The 16,461-nt window shown below is 45.4% G+C and overlaps 1 protein-coding gene across 3 annotated transcripts in view; it reads left to right on the top strand.

Moving 5' to 3' along the window:
• Window positions 1–12,624, top strand: part of AK1 (adenylate kinase 1) — a 56,735-nt gene extending 44,111 nt beyond the window's left edge. For all 3 annotated transcript variants that reach the window (XM_081179771.1, XM_081179773.1, XM_081179772.1), the window contains 3 exons: window positions 730–846; window positions 1,738–1,929; window positions 10,986–12,624. In XM_081179771.1, coding sequence (XP_081035897.1) covers window positions 730–846; window positions 1,738–1,929; window positions 10,986–11,054 — 378 coding nt within the window. In that variant the 3' untranslated portion in view covers window positions 11,055–12,624. The remainder of the gene's footprint in view (window positions 1–729; window positions 847–1,737; window positions 1,930–10,985) is intronic.
• The last annotated feature ends 3,837 nt before the right edge of the window (window positions 12,625–16,461 follow it).

Here is a 16,461-nt window from a genome sequence, read left to right as displayed (position 1 = left end):
TCCAGGCAGGAGTTGATCAAGGTGAGGGTTTGCCAAATGTGCCTTCCTCTTAGCACGTTTCCCCCTTTCGTCCTGAGTTTGGGCGTCTTCAAAGTTCATGACACCTGTGGTAAAGGCTGTTCTCCAATTTGAGCGCTTGTGATAAATGGCCACCCTATTGCATAAAATTCGCCCAGTTTTACTGTTCCATTTATCACTTTTAAGTTATGGGTTATTTTCTCAGTGGTAGCTGATTGCAAAACATTTTTACACCATAATACCAAGGGACAGGTCTTGTAAGACCTTCCAGGTTTGAGCTATAGGTAGCTGAGCAACCATTTAAAGAACAGTCAATAATTCATTGATCTCTATATCAGTGTTTATATCAGCTCTACCACCTGTTGAAGTAGAAAGTCTCTTGCAAATGACTCTATGCCTTATGACGGGAGCTGCCTCAAAGAATACTTGCATAAAGCCACTTTTTTTTTACTTGAGTTCCCTCCAACCCATTTGTCCTCTCCTCTTACTAAAAGGAAGTCTGTATGCAACTGAAATGAATCACAGAATCATAAAGTTGGAAGGGACCTCAGAGGCCATTGACTCTGGCGCCACCTGCTGTTGCTCTCCTGTTTTGCCAGTCATAATGGGTACCAGCCACCGCTGGGGCACCTCTCCTGATCACAGGCCCCCACAGTTTGCAGAGCGCTCCTGCGGTGTTAACTTCATGGCATTTCCCTTCTCTGCTCACAGGACACCGTCCTGGACATGCTGAGGGACGCCATGGTGGCCAAGGCAGACACCTCCAAGGGTTACCTGATTGACGGCTACCCCCGGGAAGTGAAGCAAGGCGAGGAGTTCGAGAAGAAGGTAAGAGTGGAGTGGGTGGGATGAGTTTGGGAAGGGCTGAACCGGAGGATGATTGACTCAAACAGAGTGGGGTGGATGGAAAGAGAGACCCTTTATTCTGGTTGTAACCCTAAACATTCAGTAGGGAGGTATTTGCTACGGATTTTGATTTGAACCCACCTGGTTTGAACTTTCTGAAATGACATGCAAACTGAAATGCAGCTATCCTTCAACTTTTGCACTTTTCCAGGGGTTGCAATGCAGTTTTCCAGCCCAAGAGTGTGCACAGTAGTGTGTATATTCGGGGAAAGTGAGCTTCCCTCTTTTGCATCAGTGGTGGTGGTTTGGAAGCAGTATTATTTTGAGCGTTTCCTGACTGGGATTCCCTGAGACAGCACAAGGTGGCAGCATTGTTCCCCTAGCCTGGTCTAAGCTTGGCAAATAACTGCTGGTTTATTCCACATTCCTAGAAGCCTGGGCAGACAAGACCTGAGCACAGATTGAAAAAACCTGGACAAGGTGACTAGCAGCTTGGGGTCCAACCCCACTCTCCCCAGGTGGAGCTCCCAGATTGAATCTCCAGCCATTTCCAGTGTTCTGGGCTGTGACCTGAAAGACCAGGGTTCAAATTCCCACTCGACCATGAAGCTCATGGGATGAACTTGGACCAGTCATTGCCTCTCATCCTAACCTACCTTACAAAGTTGTTGTGAGGATTAAATGAGGGTGGAGAACCACATACAGAACTTTGAGTTAGACCAGGCCCTGGGGAGCCTGTGGCCTTCCAGATGTTGCTTAGCTGCTGTGCTGGCTGGGACTGGAGAATTTAGGCCGGCGCAGTTATCATTTCCTTCTTCTCTTCCTCTCCCCCCCCCCAACTCCCTGACCCCTCCATGTTGCCTCCCTGCTCAGATCGCACCCCCAACATTGCTGCTCTACGTGGACGCTGGCAAGGAAACAATGGTGAAGCGCCTGCTGAAGCGCGGGGAGACGAGCGGACGAGTCGACGACAACGAGGAGACAATCAAGAAGAGGCTGGAGACATACTACAAGGCCACGGAGCCTGTCATTGCCTTCTATGAGAAAAGGGGCATTGTCCGTAAGGTGAGTCCCATCGTCCACCCATCTGTCTCCCTCCGCTCCCAAAGACATAGGATGCAGGACAGCAGAAAGCAACTAAGTTTTGCAAAATGGCCACCACTTCTCCAGGTTGGCCACTCCACTCATGGGTGATGAACTTGGTCTGTCCAGATAATTATTCTGGGGGTGAGATGCTTTGTTTGTTCAACAGTTCGAGCTTGAGGAGATACCATGAGCTGCAGTGACGTCTTTTTCTCTTTTCTTTTCTTTTTTTTTAGCTCGGAAACAGCAGAGCTTCTCTCTGTTTTTCTCTGTCTCTCTTTGGGCAAATTGGCCACCAGTTTGGTTTCCCTGGTACAGGATTTCCAGCAGCCAGGGGTAGGGAGGGCGGGAGCTTCCATGTTCCACAATACTCCCCTTTCCCATGAAAGACAGAAGCTAGAATTAAATAAAATGGATGCAAGCTGGCTTGATTTGCATCATTTTTGCAGGTTGCAGCTTTTTAAGGGAGTGGGGGTGGTATGGGTATATGGAACCCATGAACTGGGCCCCAGTTTGCACTTACTTAGGCTTAGTAAACCTCTAGACCAGGCATAAGCAAACTCAGCCCCTCCAGATGTTTGGGACTACAATTCCCATCATCCTTAGCTAACAGGACAGTGGTCAGGGATGATGGGAATTGTAGTCCCAAACACCTGGAGGGCTGGAGTTTGCCTATGCCTGCTCTAGACTCTCAGTATTTTGTGAGGGGGATTCAAGCGGGTTTATATTAGACAGTCCTCACATCATTCTGCTTTTGTCAGTGGTCCTGCAACGCTTTCCCCAAGGTGGCTGCGTTATTTGAACCTGGCACCCTTGTCCTACAGCATGACAAAAGTGGGACAAAAAATAATAATGAACTGGACCATTTGTGCTATGAAAAGTTACAGGATTTCAGCAGGAGGTTGCAGGATATTCACTGTAAGGAAACAAAGCAGCGTGTGCACCCTGAAATGTTTCCAGGTACAAACAGCATTGAAAGCCAGATGCCATCATGAGTACAAATAATCCTGAATGAACAATGGAAAGGGTTTTTTACTGTCTACCTGCAGAGCAAGCTTTGTGCAAGCCAATCAGGATGGATGCTGGATAAACGGGTTTTCTGGAGGAGCCCTTCCTTTCAGCAGGGGGCAGTGAGGTTCTGGTTCATCTTAAAGTGAGGGTGAGGGGGGTTCAGTCACAACATGGGATGCCTCACTGTGTCTCTTGAAGATGTCCTGGCTTCATTCATAACTCCAAAGGAAGTGTCTACCAGGCCTCCAGATGCTTGGCATAGCAAGGCAGTGAGTAATCCACAGGCCCCACAGGACGGAAGAGGGGGCGCCAGGCCGATGGAGACAGTGTGAGGATTTAGGGGCAGAAGTGGACAGAGAATAGAGGAAGCTGTGCCTGGGCGGGGAGGAAGGTGACTCCCAAGATTCATAGCACTTTGGCACAGAGAGCTGTGGTTGCGTTTGGTGCCTTGAGCTGGAATCCTCCCTGAGAAGAGCAGCTCAAGGAGATGTCGGACTTCTTGCTAAACTAGTGTTATTTATTACATTTGTTAGATGCTTTATACAGAAAGCAACGAGAATGAAATAAAATGCAAACAGGCAAGTTTGGAGACAAGCCAGATTCAAAACATGGCTTATGCCAAAGAATCAAGGGGAGTGTCGTTAGTAATGGGGGCTGAGGGTTTTTAGGAGGGCCCCTCACAGAGCTGGAAATCCCCTGCACTGTTAACAAACTACACTTCCCAGAATTCTTTGGAGGAAGCCATGACTGTTGAAAGTGACATAAGAACACCTTGAATATTATTTTAAAAAATATTTTTTCTTGGTTTTAGAAATATTTTCATGCATGACATCATATAAACAAAGATAAATAAAACATTTGGCTTCATAAGCCCGTAACTTCCCTCCTCCCTGGCCAATGGCTTTCAAACCTGTTCTCTATATACCCATTTTCCTATATTTCTTAAATCATAATCATTTTAACCTTGCAAAACTTCCAGTAACCCTACTAGCGATGTTAGTTCTTTACAGTTGTCTTTCAAATAGAACATAAATTTATTCCAGTCTTTCAGAAAAGTCTGATCCTTACGGTTCCAAAATTTTCCCGTCAGTTTCGCCAATTCGGCGTAGTCCAGTAATTTCATCTGCCACTCTTCTTTCTTTGGTAAATCTTCCTATTTCCATCTTTGGGGTAATAACATGCTCACTGCAGTTGTTGCATATAAGAACAGTGTTTTATCCTACTTATGTATTTCTCTACCTACTATACCTAATAGGAAGGCTTCTGGTTTTTTTGTAAACGTATATTTCTACTTTGAATATTTAGAAGGTTTGAGGAAAGCAGTGCAAGGCAAGAAGGGGCTAAATATCCTTTCTTTTTCTTTAATTAATTTTTTATTAGTTTTCACATTTCTATATATCTTTACATTAACCATTTCACATATCCAAAAATAAAAATAAATAAAAGGTTCCTTTGAACCATCAGACTTCCCTCCTTCCCTCCATGGGTTCGTACTCTAATACAAATTATCTTCATCCTTTTAAATTATCCAACTACTAATTGTTCCATTAAGAAAAAACATACAATAAATTTCACATTACAAGCATCTTTACATTCCTGCCAGTGGTTTTAAATGTTTACAGTGGTCCTTTAGATAGTGTAAAAATTTATTCCAGTCTTTTTCAAATACTTGATTTTCCTGGTTTCGGATCTTTCCTGTCAATTTCGCCATCTCCGCATAGTTCATCAGTTTCATCTGCCATTCTTCTTTCGATGGTACCTCTTCTTTTTTTCAATTGTGGGCTAGCAATACTCTCGCAGGTGTTGTTGTATACATAAATAGTCGTTTATCTTCTCTAGGTATCTCTTCATCTACTATACCTAACAAAAAGGCCTCTCATTTTTAAAATAAATGTCTTTTTAAACATTTTCTTTAATTCAGTGTAAATCATCTCCCAGATCCCCCTTACTTTATTACAAGCCCACCGCATATGGTAAAAAGTACCTTCCTTCTCCTTACATTTCCAACATAATTTTAAACTCACTTTATACATCTTTGCAATTTTACTTGGTGTAAGGTACCAACGATACATCATTTTCATATAATTTTCTTTCAGCAAACAGCATGCAAGGAAGTTGATTTCTTCTCTCCATTGCTTCTCCCAATATTTCTTTTCAACATGATTCCCAAAATCCCTAGCCCAATGTATCATTACGGCTTTAACTTCCTCATCCTTTGTATGCCATTTCAACAATAATTTGTACATTTTCGATAATACTTTCACATTATTGTGCAACAGGTCTATTTCAAACCTTTGATCTTATTGTATCAAACCCATTTTTTTTAATCTGTCTTAAAAATATCATTTACCTGGTGGTATTATAACCAATACGTCATAAATTCTTTTACGTCTTCAATTTCCCCCCAGTTTTAACTGGTCTTCTGCCTCCATTAACAAATCCCTATAGGTGGCCCAATTTCTTTTCATATTTAACCTTTTTAACTGAAATAACTTCCAAGGGTGAGAGCCACCAAGGTGTTTTCCGTTCCAGTAAGTTTTTATATCTATTCCATACCTTTTTTACTAAGCGGTTCAGGAATCCTTTGCGTACTTTTACTTTTTCACACCATAAATATGCATGCCACCCAAATCTGTTGTCATAACTTTCCTGATCTAGTAAATTCGTATTTTTCAACAATATCCAATCCCGTAGCAAGCAAAGACACAAAACCTCATAATATAAGATCTGGCAGGGAGAAGCCACCTCTTATTTTTAAGTTATATATATATAACTTATATTTTATTCTTGGCTTCTTCCCTTTCCAGATAAATCTAGATACTACTTTTTGCCATTCCCTGAAGTGTCCCACCCTGCTCACCACAGGGATTGAATGAAATAAAACCAACATTCTCAGAAGCACATTTATTTTCACAGCAGAAATCCTTCCCCAAAATGATAATTTCATCCATCCCCACACCTCCAAATCCCTCTTTATTTCTTTTCACATAGGTATGTAATTGTCATTAAATATATAATTTTGGCAGTTAACCATACCCCTAAATATTTGGTCTTTGGGATTTATATCTGTGATCTGTTGAAACTTTTCTTTCAATTGTACAGTCATATTTTTTGATCAACATTTTCATTTTTACTTTATTAAGTCTGGAACCAGCTACTTGTCCAAATTCCTGAATTCTTTCCAGTTCTTTTGGTACACTGGATAAAGGATATTCTACTGTTATTACTAAATTATCTGTAAAGGCTTTCAATTTATATTCTTTCTGCCCCACCCTGATTCCTTTTACACCCTCATCTGATCTTATAGCTCTCACCAGAGCTTCTAAAACAGTAATAAATAATAATGGTGACAGAGAACATCTCTGTCTCATTCCCTTTGTAACTTCACATTTTTCAGTTATAACATTATTAACAATCAGCATGGCTTTCTGTTCGGAGTATATAGCCCCTAGACCTGTAAGGAAGGATTGCCCTACATCCATCATCTCTAAGTTCTTTTTCATAAAATTCCAGGAAATATTGTCAAAGACCTTTTCTGCATCAATAAACATCAATGCTGCTTGCTTATCATTCCAAATATTCTATTACGTCTATTATATGCCTTATATTATCTTTCATTTGTTGACCAGGAAGAAAACCCGCTTGATCATCACGAATAATGCCTTTTAATACATCTTTTAATTTATTTGCTAATATTTTGGTAAAAAGTTTATAATCATTGTTCAGTAGTGAAATCGGCCTGTAATTTTCAACCAGAAGTAGATCAGTGTCTTGTTTTGGAATTAATGAAATGTAGGCATCTTTCCATGAATTTGGTAGTTTTCCTTTATTCATTATATTATTCATAACATCCTTCAATGGTAACGCCAGCTGATCATTTCGTTTTTTTTATAATATTTCGCCGTAAGTTCATCTGGGCCTGGCAATTTGCCTAATTTGGGATGTCCTACTGCTGATTGTACCTCCACCATTGTAACTGGTGCATTCAACTGATCCTTCTTTTCTTTTGGAATCTTTGGTAGTTTATTCTCCTTAGATAGTCCTCATTTTTTTCTAAGTCTTCTTTTCCAGCCGTATACAAGTCCTGGTAAAATCTGCAAAAAAAAATTCCTAAAGGGGCTAAATATCCTTTCAAGCTGCTACTCTGATCAAAATTAGAGTCCTCTGATGCTACTTTAAAAAGTGTGTGTGTGTGTGTGTGTGAGAGAGAGAGAGAGAGAGAGAGAGAGAGAGAGAGAGAAGTAGTGAGAAACTTAGCTTTAAAAAGAGTTTTGGAAAGATGGCTTTACAAGAGGTTTAGACAAATTCGTGGGAAATAAGGCTATCCACAGCTACAGAGGCAGTATGCCTCTGAACACAAGTTGATGGGAATCAGAGGATGGAAGACACTGTTGCACTCTGGCCCTGACTTCTTGTTGGGATTTTGTTGGCCACTGTCAGAACAGGATGATAGACCAGAGGGGCCTCCTGTGGGCTGATCCAGCATCCAGATCTCTTGAGCAGCATATCATTTTTTGACTACACTCCCAGGACACATGGGCAGCATGAAGCCAGGGCTTATGCTTGGTCTATAATCATCATCATCATCATCATCATATTTTTTTATTTATTCCCCGCCCTCCCCAGCCAAGGCCAGGCTCAGAGCGGCTTACAAGCAATAATAAAAACAAGATGAATGATTACAACTTAAAAACAAAAATAAAATACAACATTAAAATAATGGAACATTAAAATATTAAAATGTAGCCTCATCGCAGGAGAAGGAAAAGAAAAAAGAAAGAGAGGGAGGGAGGGAATCAAACTGGCTCCAAGCCAAAGGCCAGGCGGAACAACTCTGTCTTACAGGCCCTGCGGAAAGAAATCAGATCCTGCAGGGCCCTGGTCTCATGAGACAGAGCGTTCCACCAGGCTGGAGCCAGCGTTGAAAAGGCCCTGGCTCTGGTTGAAGCTAATCTAACTTCCTTAGGGCCTGGGACCTCTAGGGTGTTGCTATTTATGGACCTTGAGGCTCTCCATGGGGCATACCGGGAGAGGCGGTCCCGTAGGTATGAGGGTCCTAGGCCATGAAGGGCTTTAAAGGTCAAAAGCAGCACCTTAAATCTGACCCTGTACTCCACCGGGAGCCAGTGCAGCTTGAAAAGCACTGGGTGAATATGCTCCCATGGCAGAGACCCCGTGAGGAGCCTCGATGCAGCATTCTGCACCCGCTGGAGTTTCTGGGTCAGCTTCAAGGGCAGCCCAGCGTAGAGCGAATTACAGTAGTCAAGCCTGGAGGTGACCGTCGCATGGGTCACTGTGGCCAGGTCAGGGCGGGAAAGGTGAGGGACCAACTGCTTGATGCGGCGAAGGTGGAAAAATGTCGCCTTGGCTGTTGCTGTAACCTGCGCCTCCATGGAAAGGAGGACTTTATTATTATTAAAATGGAAATTCTGCAGATATGCACCTCTCTACCCCCAAAGCTGCAACCTGTATAAATCATGCAAATCAAGGTAACATGGATCCATTTGTTTAATCCTGCTTCTGGTTTTCATGGACAAAAGCAAAGAGCATGGCAGTCAACCTTTGGCCACTGGAAATTCTGCTAAGAGTCTCCTCTGGCTTCTGAGACATCCGTAAACCATTTCAAGTGTTGAAGCTTACTTTTGCATTCTTAAGGGATAGAAACTTTAAATTTTAAAAAGCAAGGGCAAAAGCTGGACTTCTTCAACTAGTACCATACTGTTCAGAGGAAATGCAGCCCCACTGCCCAAGTTTAGTCATTATCTGAAGAGTGTCCCTACCTCCAGGTCTGGTCCTGACCAGAAGGATGCCGGTATCAACAAGGGTGTCCTGCATGACCTTAAGGTGCTGCTGTGCAATGCCAGGTCAAAGATTCATAAGACCACTGCCATCCATAATTTGAACATGGATGGAGGAGTTGACCTGGCAAGTGCTCTTGCTCCTTCTTGTCTACCAGATTTTTCTTATGCACAGCAGCCCAGAGCATGTGAGCGGGGGGGGGGGAGGGGTTTGCATTTGATTTTTAGGAAGTTATTAGTTATCACCAGGTGTCCTATTAGGGAGACCCAGTTTTCTGAGTGCATGTCTAGAAATTGGGCAATAGGAGCAGTACAGCATTCCTATTGGTGGACCGACCTCCCTGCTGCACCCACTGGTGGAGGAAGAGGAGTGTGGGGGGAGCGCACTGCCCCTGGCAGCGCAATCCTGGTGAGGTGCCATCATGGCTGCCTCCCCACCTGCGCTGGGTGCCACGCCCCCGAAGGCGGCACACCACACCCCCAGGACATGTGCCATGCCCCTGCAGGCGGCACGCCACACCCCCGGGATGCATGCCAGCCCTCCCCTGCCTGCTCTCCGCCCCCCAGTGCTGGAGCATGAAGCTCCGCCACTGGCTGCACCAAGGATTCCCTTCCTGAGTTGCTTTGCGTCGTGACAAATGTTCTCCTGGATACACCAGGAGCACTACCTGGTACAACTAGCTTTCTCTGTAACCCCTTCTGCAGGGAGGTGGGACCGATTCAAATGGTCCTCCCCCACTACTTAATGGATCCAAATGGCTTCCAGAGAGCAATATGGGATGTATTATCCCATGTTGATGGCTTTTTAGCTGATTCCCTGGTGGTCTGCTGGAATGCGGAGTTAACCAGCGATTGCATGGAGCCCGAACAGCCCCGTGGTTTCCCCTGAAGCTGAGGACAATGAAACAATTGCTGAGACAGCTAGAGCGCCTGTGGCAGAAAACACATTCTCAATTGGACCAGACACTGGTTAGAGCTCAACGTTGAGCCTTACCAAGTGGTGATAGTGACACAAAGAGGACCTTCTTTGCTGCCTCTGTTGCATCTGCAGGAAACAGCAGCAGGAGACTCTTTCAGGTGGTTTGCAATCTAACAGAACCACCTCCACCATTGGGGCCTGGTGAGGACCCAAGATCTCTTGCAATGATTTTGCGAAGTTTTTTGCAGATAAAATCGCTCAGATTTGGAAAGAAGTAGACTGCGTCATGGTAGCAGGGTCAGGGTGGGAAAGTGCCAGAGCTCTGTCTAGTTAGGTTGTATGGGATCGACTTCAACCTGTTACCTCAGAGGACGTGGACAGGCTGCTTAGACAAGTGAAACTGACCACCTGTCTCCTTGATGGGGAGGGGAAGGACCCTCTTGTCATTCGCCCCAGTTCAGCCCTGCTTGTGACACCCTGGTAATTTCCTTTATTTAATTTTTTAATAGTTTTCTTCTTCGTTTGTCACCTCCCCACCTTTCGCTGTGTCACATCTAGCCTTATGAAGAGTTCTGGAGGACATGAATTCTTGCTTGCTATTTTGGGACTTTTTAATGTTGGCCCTGATAGAGGTATTGTCCGATGGTGGGATTTGGATCTTTTCTTATGGACCCACCTGCTGGCTGGCTTCCTTTGCTTTTTGGGCACACACACAGACATTGCACATGAATCTGTACTGGAGACTTAGTGATGCACACATGCTGCCCTGTGCACTGGCAAAACACCCCTTCCTACAATTCTCTGTGCCAGGGATGGAACACCTCCAGATATTGTTGGACTCCTGTTCCTATCATCTCTGCCCATTGGCCATGGCAGTGGGGGTTGGTGGGAGTCAGTGTCCAGCAACATCTGGAGGGCGCACAGGTGTTTTCTACTTGTAGTCTATACAAATGCATCAAGTGGTTTTATTTTTAAACGGTTCTTGCCATGACCAGGATGCAAAAAAAAAATCAAAGCAGGTTGGTGGGCTCTGCTTTATTATTTACCTGCCCTCCACCCTAAGGTTAAACATTAAAAAGCAATACGGAAAACAGTTTAAAACAATTTTTACCATCACAAAATTAAGGTGGGTGCATAGTAGAATGGCTTAGAACTGCTGGCGATGGCTGCCAGCTGAGGGATGGGAGTGTGTGTGTGTGTGTTAAGATTTTCATTTTGCTCAAAGTGTGATGATAGTGTTTTGCACTAGCGGCAAGACTTTGGCTGCCCCGGGGGCCAAATTGCTAAATGCATCTCCCTTCTCTCCTCAGCTTAATGCCGAAGGCTCAGTGGACGAAGTGTTCCAACAGGTCTGCACTCACCTGGATGCCCTGAAGTAAAATCGCAGGCAAGAGCACCTGTTGGTTCTCCACCCTCCCCTTCCCCCACAGCTCCCTCCTCTCTCACTCTCTTCCCCACCACCAGTGAATCTCCGTCCCTGATGCCTCTCCCCCTTCCCACTCAATCTTGCCTCAGATCCTTGCAGAGGAGCCCCCTCTTTGCCTCCCCACATGAGCCTCTCTAGTCCCCCTCCTCTCGCCTGCTTCATCTCCGATTTCATCTCAGGGGTTGTGACAGCGGAAGTGGTGTTATCCTGTTTTCGTGGACGGAGCCTCGTTGGAGGAAATTTCAAGGACATTATGTTTGGCTCTCTAACCTTCTCTCCAAAGTAAAGTTCACTTTCATGAGCTGAGATGGTTTTTTTTTTATCTTTTACCCCCTTCCCCCCTTCTTCTTCTTTAACAGGAAAAGCTCTCATGTTATGTTCAGAGGTTGATTAAGGGCAGGAAACTGCATGTTTATCCCACTGCAGAGTATCCAGAGAAGGAGATCTTATTTTCTCTGGATGAGTGGCATGTAAAATGAGGCTGCAAAGGGGACGTTCTCTGATCCTAGTAATTCAGTGGAATGTCAGAGAAAAGCTAAGGCTGGGTCATGATCTTTTAAAAACCCAGAGCCTGCTTTGAAAATGCAGCAAGAGTTTCACCCTATAATGCAGGATAACAGCACCTGTCTGTTGCAAATATAAACACAAATATTAGTCAAAATAACTTGTCACGTGGAAGGTGGAACATAAGAACTTAAAGTGCTTGGCTTGCAACATGTGGCAGTGGATGGTTATAACATGCTTTCTACCCATTGTTTGAGATAACCATCTTTAGTGAAGACCAACACTTTATAATGCTCTGAAATGATTGGCTGATGTTTCTCATCAATGACAGGAGAGGTGCTGCTGATAACTGGGAATCTCTCTCCACCCTTTGAAATGTAACCCAATAAATCACTTTGTAAAAATATGTAATTAGGGGAAACTGCGTACAAAATGTGTGTATTGGGATAAATCTGCACTAAAATGCTGATGAATTTTTGATGGGGGCTTTAATCTAAAAACTTGCAAACTGATGTGATGTGAAAATGAATTTGCAATGTGGTAGAGGCAGGGAATGAGAACCCAAGAGAACCAAAAGTGGCAGATTTTCCCATCCCTATTTAGTTTACAGATGCACCCTCTGAATGCCGTATTTCTGCTTCTACAAGGAAAGCTGCTCCACCCCAAGGCAAGAAACCCCTGTGATTTTTCTGTGGTTACTTGATATCAGGGCTTTTTTTTCAGCCAGAACTTACCAGAACTCAGTTCCAGCACCTCTCAGATGGGCACCATTGCCATTCTAAGAGAACATGTTGAGTTCCGGCACCTCTTTTTCTAGAAAAATAGCACTGCTTGTGCTATAGCACGGCAAGGTGGCATAGAGGAAGGGGGTGTGGTCAGATACTTAAAGGACTTTTGCCGAGGCCCATGATGAAAATTGGCACAAATTTCCCCATACACACATGTATACGGATAGACACTTCTGGGAAATTAAGTTGGTTAGCTTGGTAACCTGCTACTCTATGAGCAAATTTTTATTTTATTTTTTAGTTTTAAAGGTGGGGATGTGGACAGGGGACCCACTGCCTGGGGTTTGGGGACCCCTGGGCCATCTCCTATCAATGCCCCTGCCCAGAAACACAACCAGAAATAAGAGACCCAGTTTTTCAGTGGATGAAAGTTGGTCCTTTTCCTCTAGCACAATGGGAGGCTTTTAACGGCTTCGTGGGCTGCAAGTGAGATCCTTGTGACCAAATGCCCCTCAGTTCCCCACTCTCCAGACTGTATACCTAGAAAGCAGCATATCACGAGGGAAAACTTTGTTCTGTGTACAATGGGGGTTGGAGGTCAAGCAGCATTCCTTCAAGTAAGCCCCCACCTAGACTCTGAAGTGGTATATCTCCAGTTGAAGACTGCTGGGCTTCTAATAACATAATCACAGAAAAATTAAGGGGATCTTGTGTTACCCATCCCAACAGAAAACTAATTTGCAGTGAGATTTCTTCCCTTGAAAGAAGGAGACAAACAGGCATGTAAACTTTCATTCTAGAGTGGGCTATGAAAGGAGGTGGCTGGAGGCCAGGCAACCCCTTGCCCCCATTTCATCCCTTACCACTTCATTCCCTTAGCAGCCATAAACTACAGACTGACAGCTTCTATGTGCCTTTTTCTTTGGTCTGCTGATGAAAATATTTTAGTAGGAGCCCATCTCTGCCAGTCTCCCTTATTTCTCTGTCTCTGTGGATCAGGAATGGGGGACTTGCTGGAGCCCAGCTCTCATCAGCCCCAGGCAGCAAGGATGATGGGACTAGTAGTCCAGCAGTATCTAGAGAGCCACAGGTTTCCTGTGTGAGCTGTAGGGAGACTTTGAATCCAGAGTTCTTCAGCCTTGGGCCCCCAATATGGCTGGATTGCAGCTCCCATCTGCCCCAGCCAGCTTTCACCCATGGTCAGGGATTATGGGAGTTGTAGTTCAACAACATTTGGGGACCTAAGGTTGAAGAGCATGGCTCTACGTCACAGGTGGAGCCTCTGGCCATCTTTATATTACTGAACTACAACTTCCGATATCCCTGCCCATTGGCCATGATGGCCTGGGCTGATTGAGAGTTTGAGTCCATCTGGAGGGTTGAAGGCCTCCCATCCTCGCTCCCTATGCTTTAGGGAGAGAGAGATTTGGGAGTGGGGAGGGGTGGGACACAACCGAAGCCCGGGATGGTGTACCTGAACTCGGGTGGGATTTTGTAATGTGAACACTGTGCCTCATTTTCTTTCTCTCTGATTACTGGAGCACTCCAAACTCACAGATAGCATTTTGCATGCACCCTGATGCGTTATAACGGTATCCAGTTCTTTTGTACAATGATTTCTAATATTTATATAAGTGGGGAGAGGGGGGAAGCCCCCCTGCATCCCACCCAGAGTCTTAAAGGCCCTCTGTCCGCAGGCCTAATGTCCGAATGTATTTATCATATCATTATTAAAGAGTAAAAAACATGGCAACCATGTAATGTGTGTGCGCGCATTATGTCATCACCAACCTTTCTGGCATTTCCTCTCTTGGTTGGAACTACTGGCCACAAAGGCTCTGTTCTCCCCCCACCGTCAGACACAGTCTGCCTCTGAACACCCGCTGAATCACAGGTGGAGACTGCCCTGTTTGGCACAGGCCCTGCTTGTGAGCGTCCCTTAATGGGTATCTGAGGAGACATCATAGAAGCATCTAAAGGGATGAATGGTGTTGAAGAAAGTGGGCATTTTCCTCCTAATACCGGGCCTCCAGGACCTCCAGTGAAGCTGTAATCTTGGGAGATTCGGGACACAAAATGAAGCACTTCTTCACACAGTGCATAAAAGTATGGAATTTGTGGTGATGGCCACCATCTTGGATGGCTTTAAAGAAGGATTAGACAAATTCATGGAGGATAAGGCTATTAGCGGTTACTAGCCATGGTGACTATCTTCTATCTCCACTGCAATATGTCTCTGAATCCCACTTGCTGTGGGATTCAGGGGGTGAAAGTACGGTTGCGCTCGGGTCCTACTTTCAGGCTTCCCATTGCAGCATCAGTTTGGCTACTGTGAGAATGGGGTGCTAGGCTAGATGCGCCCTTTGCCTGATCCAGCAGGGCTCTTCTTATGCCTCCTCACCAGCATGGTGTAGTGGTTAAGAGCAGTAGTCTCGTAACCTGGTGAACCGGGTTTGCTTCCCTGCTCCTCCACCTGCAGCTGCTGGGTGACCTTGGGCTACTCACACTTCTCTGAAGTCTCTCAGCCCCACTCACCTCACAGAGTGTTTGTTGTGAGGGAGGAAGGGAAAGGAGAATGTTAGCCACTTTGAGACTCCTTAGGATAGTGATAAAGCGGGATATCAAATCCAAACTCTTCTCACCTTCTCATTTCAGGTATAGGGTTATGCCCTGAAACAGTCAATGAATCTTCTAAAACTTGCACTGAGTGAAGCAGTTGCCTTAGGTGGCAGCAGTCCCCCAGCCATTCCCCCTGAATCTCCCTAAGCTAGCACGCTCTGCCTCCCTTAAGCTACACTGGAGCCTCAGGTATGGTGCAGGATGTTGTCCCATTTCCAGAGCTGAGATGAGATTCAGCTATGAGTCTTGTCAGATTCTGTCAGATATGGAGTGGGCGGCCCATCTTGCCCTTTGCCTCAGGCACCAAATTTGCTGGGCCGGGCTGGCCTCATTGTGGCCATTAGCCAATGGATCCGTCAGAGGATATTTTTCTGAACCTCCCAGGAAGGTTGCTCAAAGCAGGTCCCAAGTGCGAGAAGAACAGACCTCCTCATCAAATGCAGGCTGCTGAAGAAAAGGATGGCAATCTGTGGTTGGGAGCTGTAGGGCTTTGAGGAGAAACTGGAGTTACCATGGAGGTCGGTGGTTGTATAATGAAGATTGCACACTGTATTGTAGTTGGAGTTAGAGAGACGCCGGACGGGGAAGGAAGCTGACTGTAAAAACATGCTCAGATGTCGAAGTCATCAAATGAGGTCGAGGAGCCTGAGGTGATAAACAGGAAGAGGCTGTGCGTCTGTAGCAAGGAAAGAGAGCCTCCCCCCTCTAACCGGTGAAGCCTCAGTGGGAGATGGCGCGTGCCTGGAATGTTGGGAGGGGGAAGGATATGACAGCCCTCTCCACACACACATTCCTCACCCCACATTTCAACAGGCGCAGGAAACACATCTCCTTGGGGCAGCCATCAGAGATGAGCCAAAGGGGCAGGCTTGGAAGAAGGTGGTGGTTGGTGGGGTTTCCTCGCACAGGGATCACCGTCACTCTTATTAGGCCAGTGGGCACATTTTGATTTTGGGGAGTGATAGTAGCAAGCGCCAGTCCCTCTGGTGACTTCCATAGCCTCTCCCCTTGATCAGCACCCCCACTCCACCCTGATGGAGAGAGAGAAACAGATAAATAGGCACACTTCGCTTTCCCAAATGAATTAAATGGACTTGAGAAGCACATGGAGCTGAAAGAGGAAGTGAGAAAGAGTGACCTTTCTCTTTTCACTTTATGTACTTTTAGAGGGAGGAAATGGTAAAACACCCTCATGACCAAGGAGCAAACGAGTGAGGGGCTCAGAGGGTTTGTGGGTACCCAGGGAAGGCCTCAAGAACGCTATTGCACCTACAGTTGCCAGTCTTTCCCCATCTCTTTGCCACCTGGTGCAGATGAACGACAGAAGGCCCCTACAACAAGCGCAGCACATACGTTGGACCCCCCCCAATCCAGCCAGGTATGTTTTAGTGGCCCACTGTGCCTGCAAAATCAGGAAGAAAAGAAGCCCCCCAATGTACTACTTTGTTCCTGAAATTCTGAAGCCGCAAGTGCTGCAATGCGAGCTGCCCTAGGGGAGTTCGGTTGGTG

Source organism: Podarcis bocagei (assembly GCF_964188305.1).
Source record: "Podarcis bocagei genome assembly, chromosome: Z".
Taxonomy (NCBI): domain Eukaryota; kingdom Metazoa; phylum Chordata; class Lepidosauria; order Squamata; family Lacertidae; genus Podarcis; species Podarcis bocagei.
Note: the sequence above shows the minus strand (reverse complement) of the source record. Positions and strands in the feature narration are given on the sequence as shown.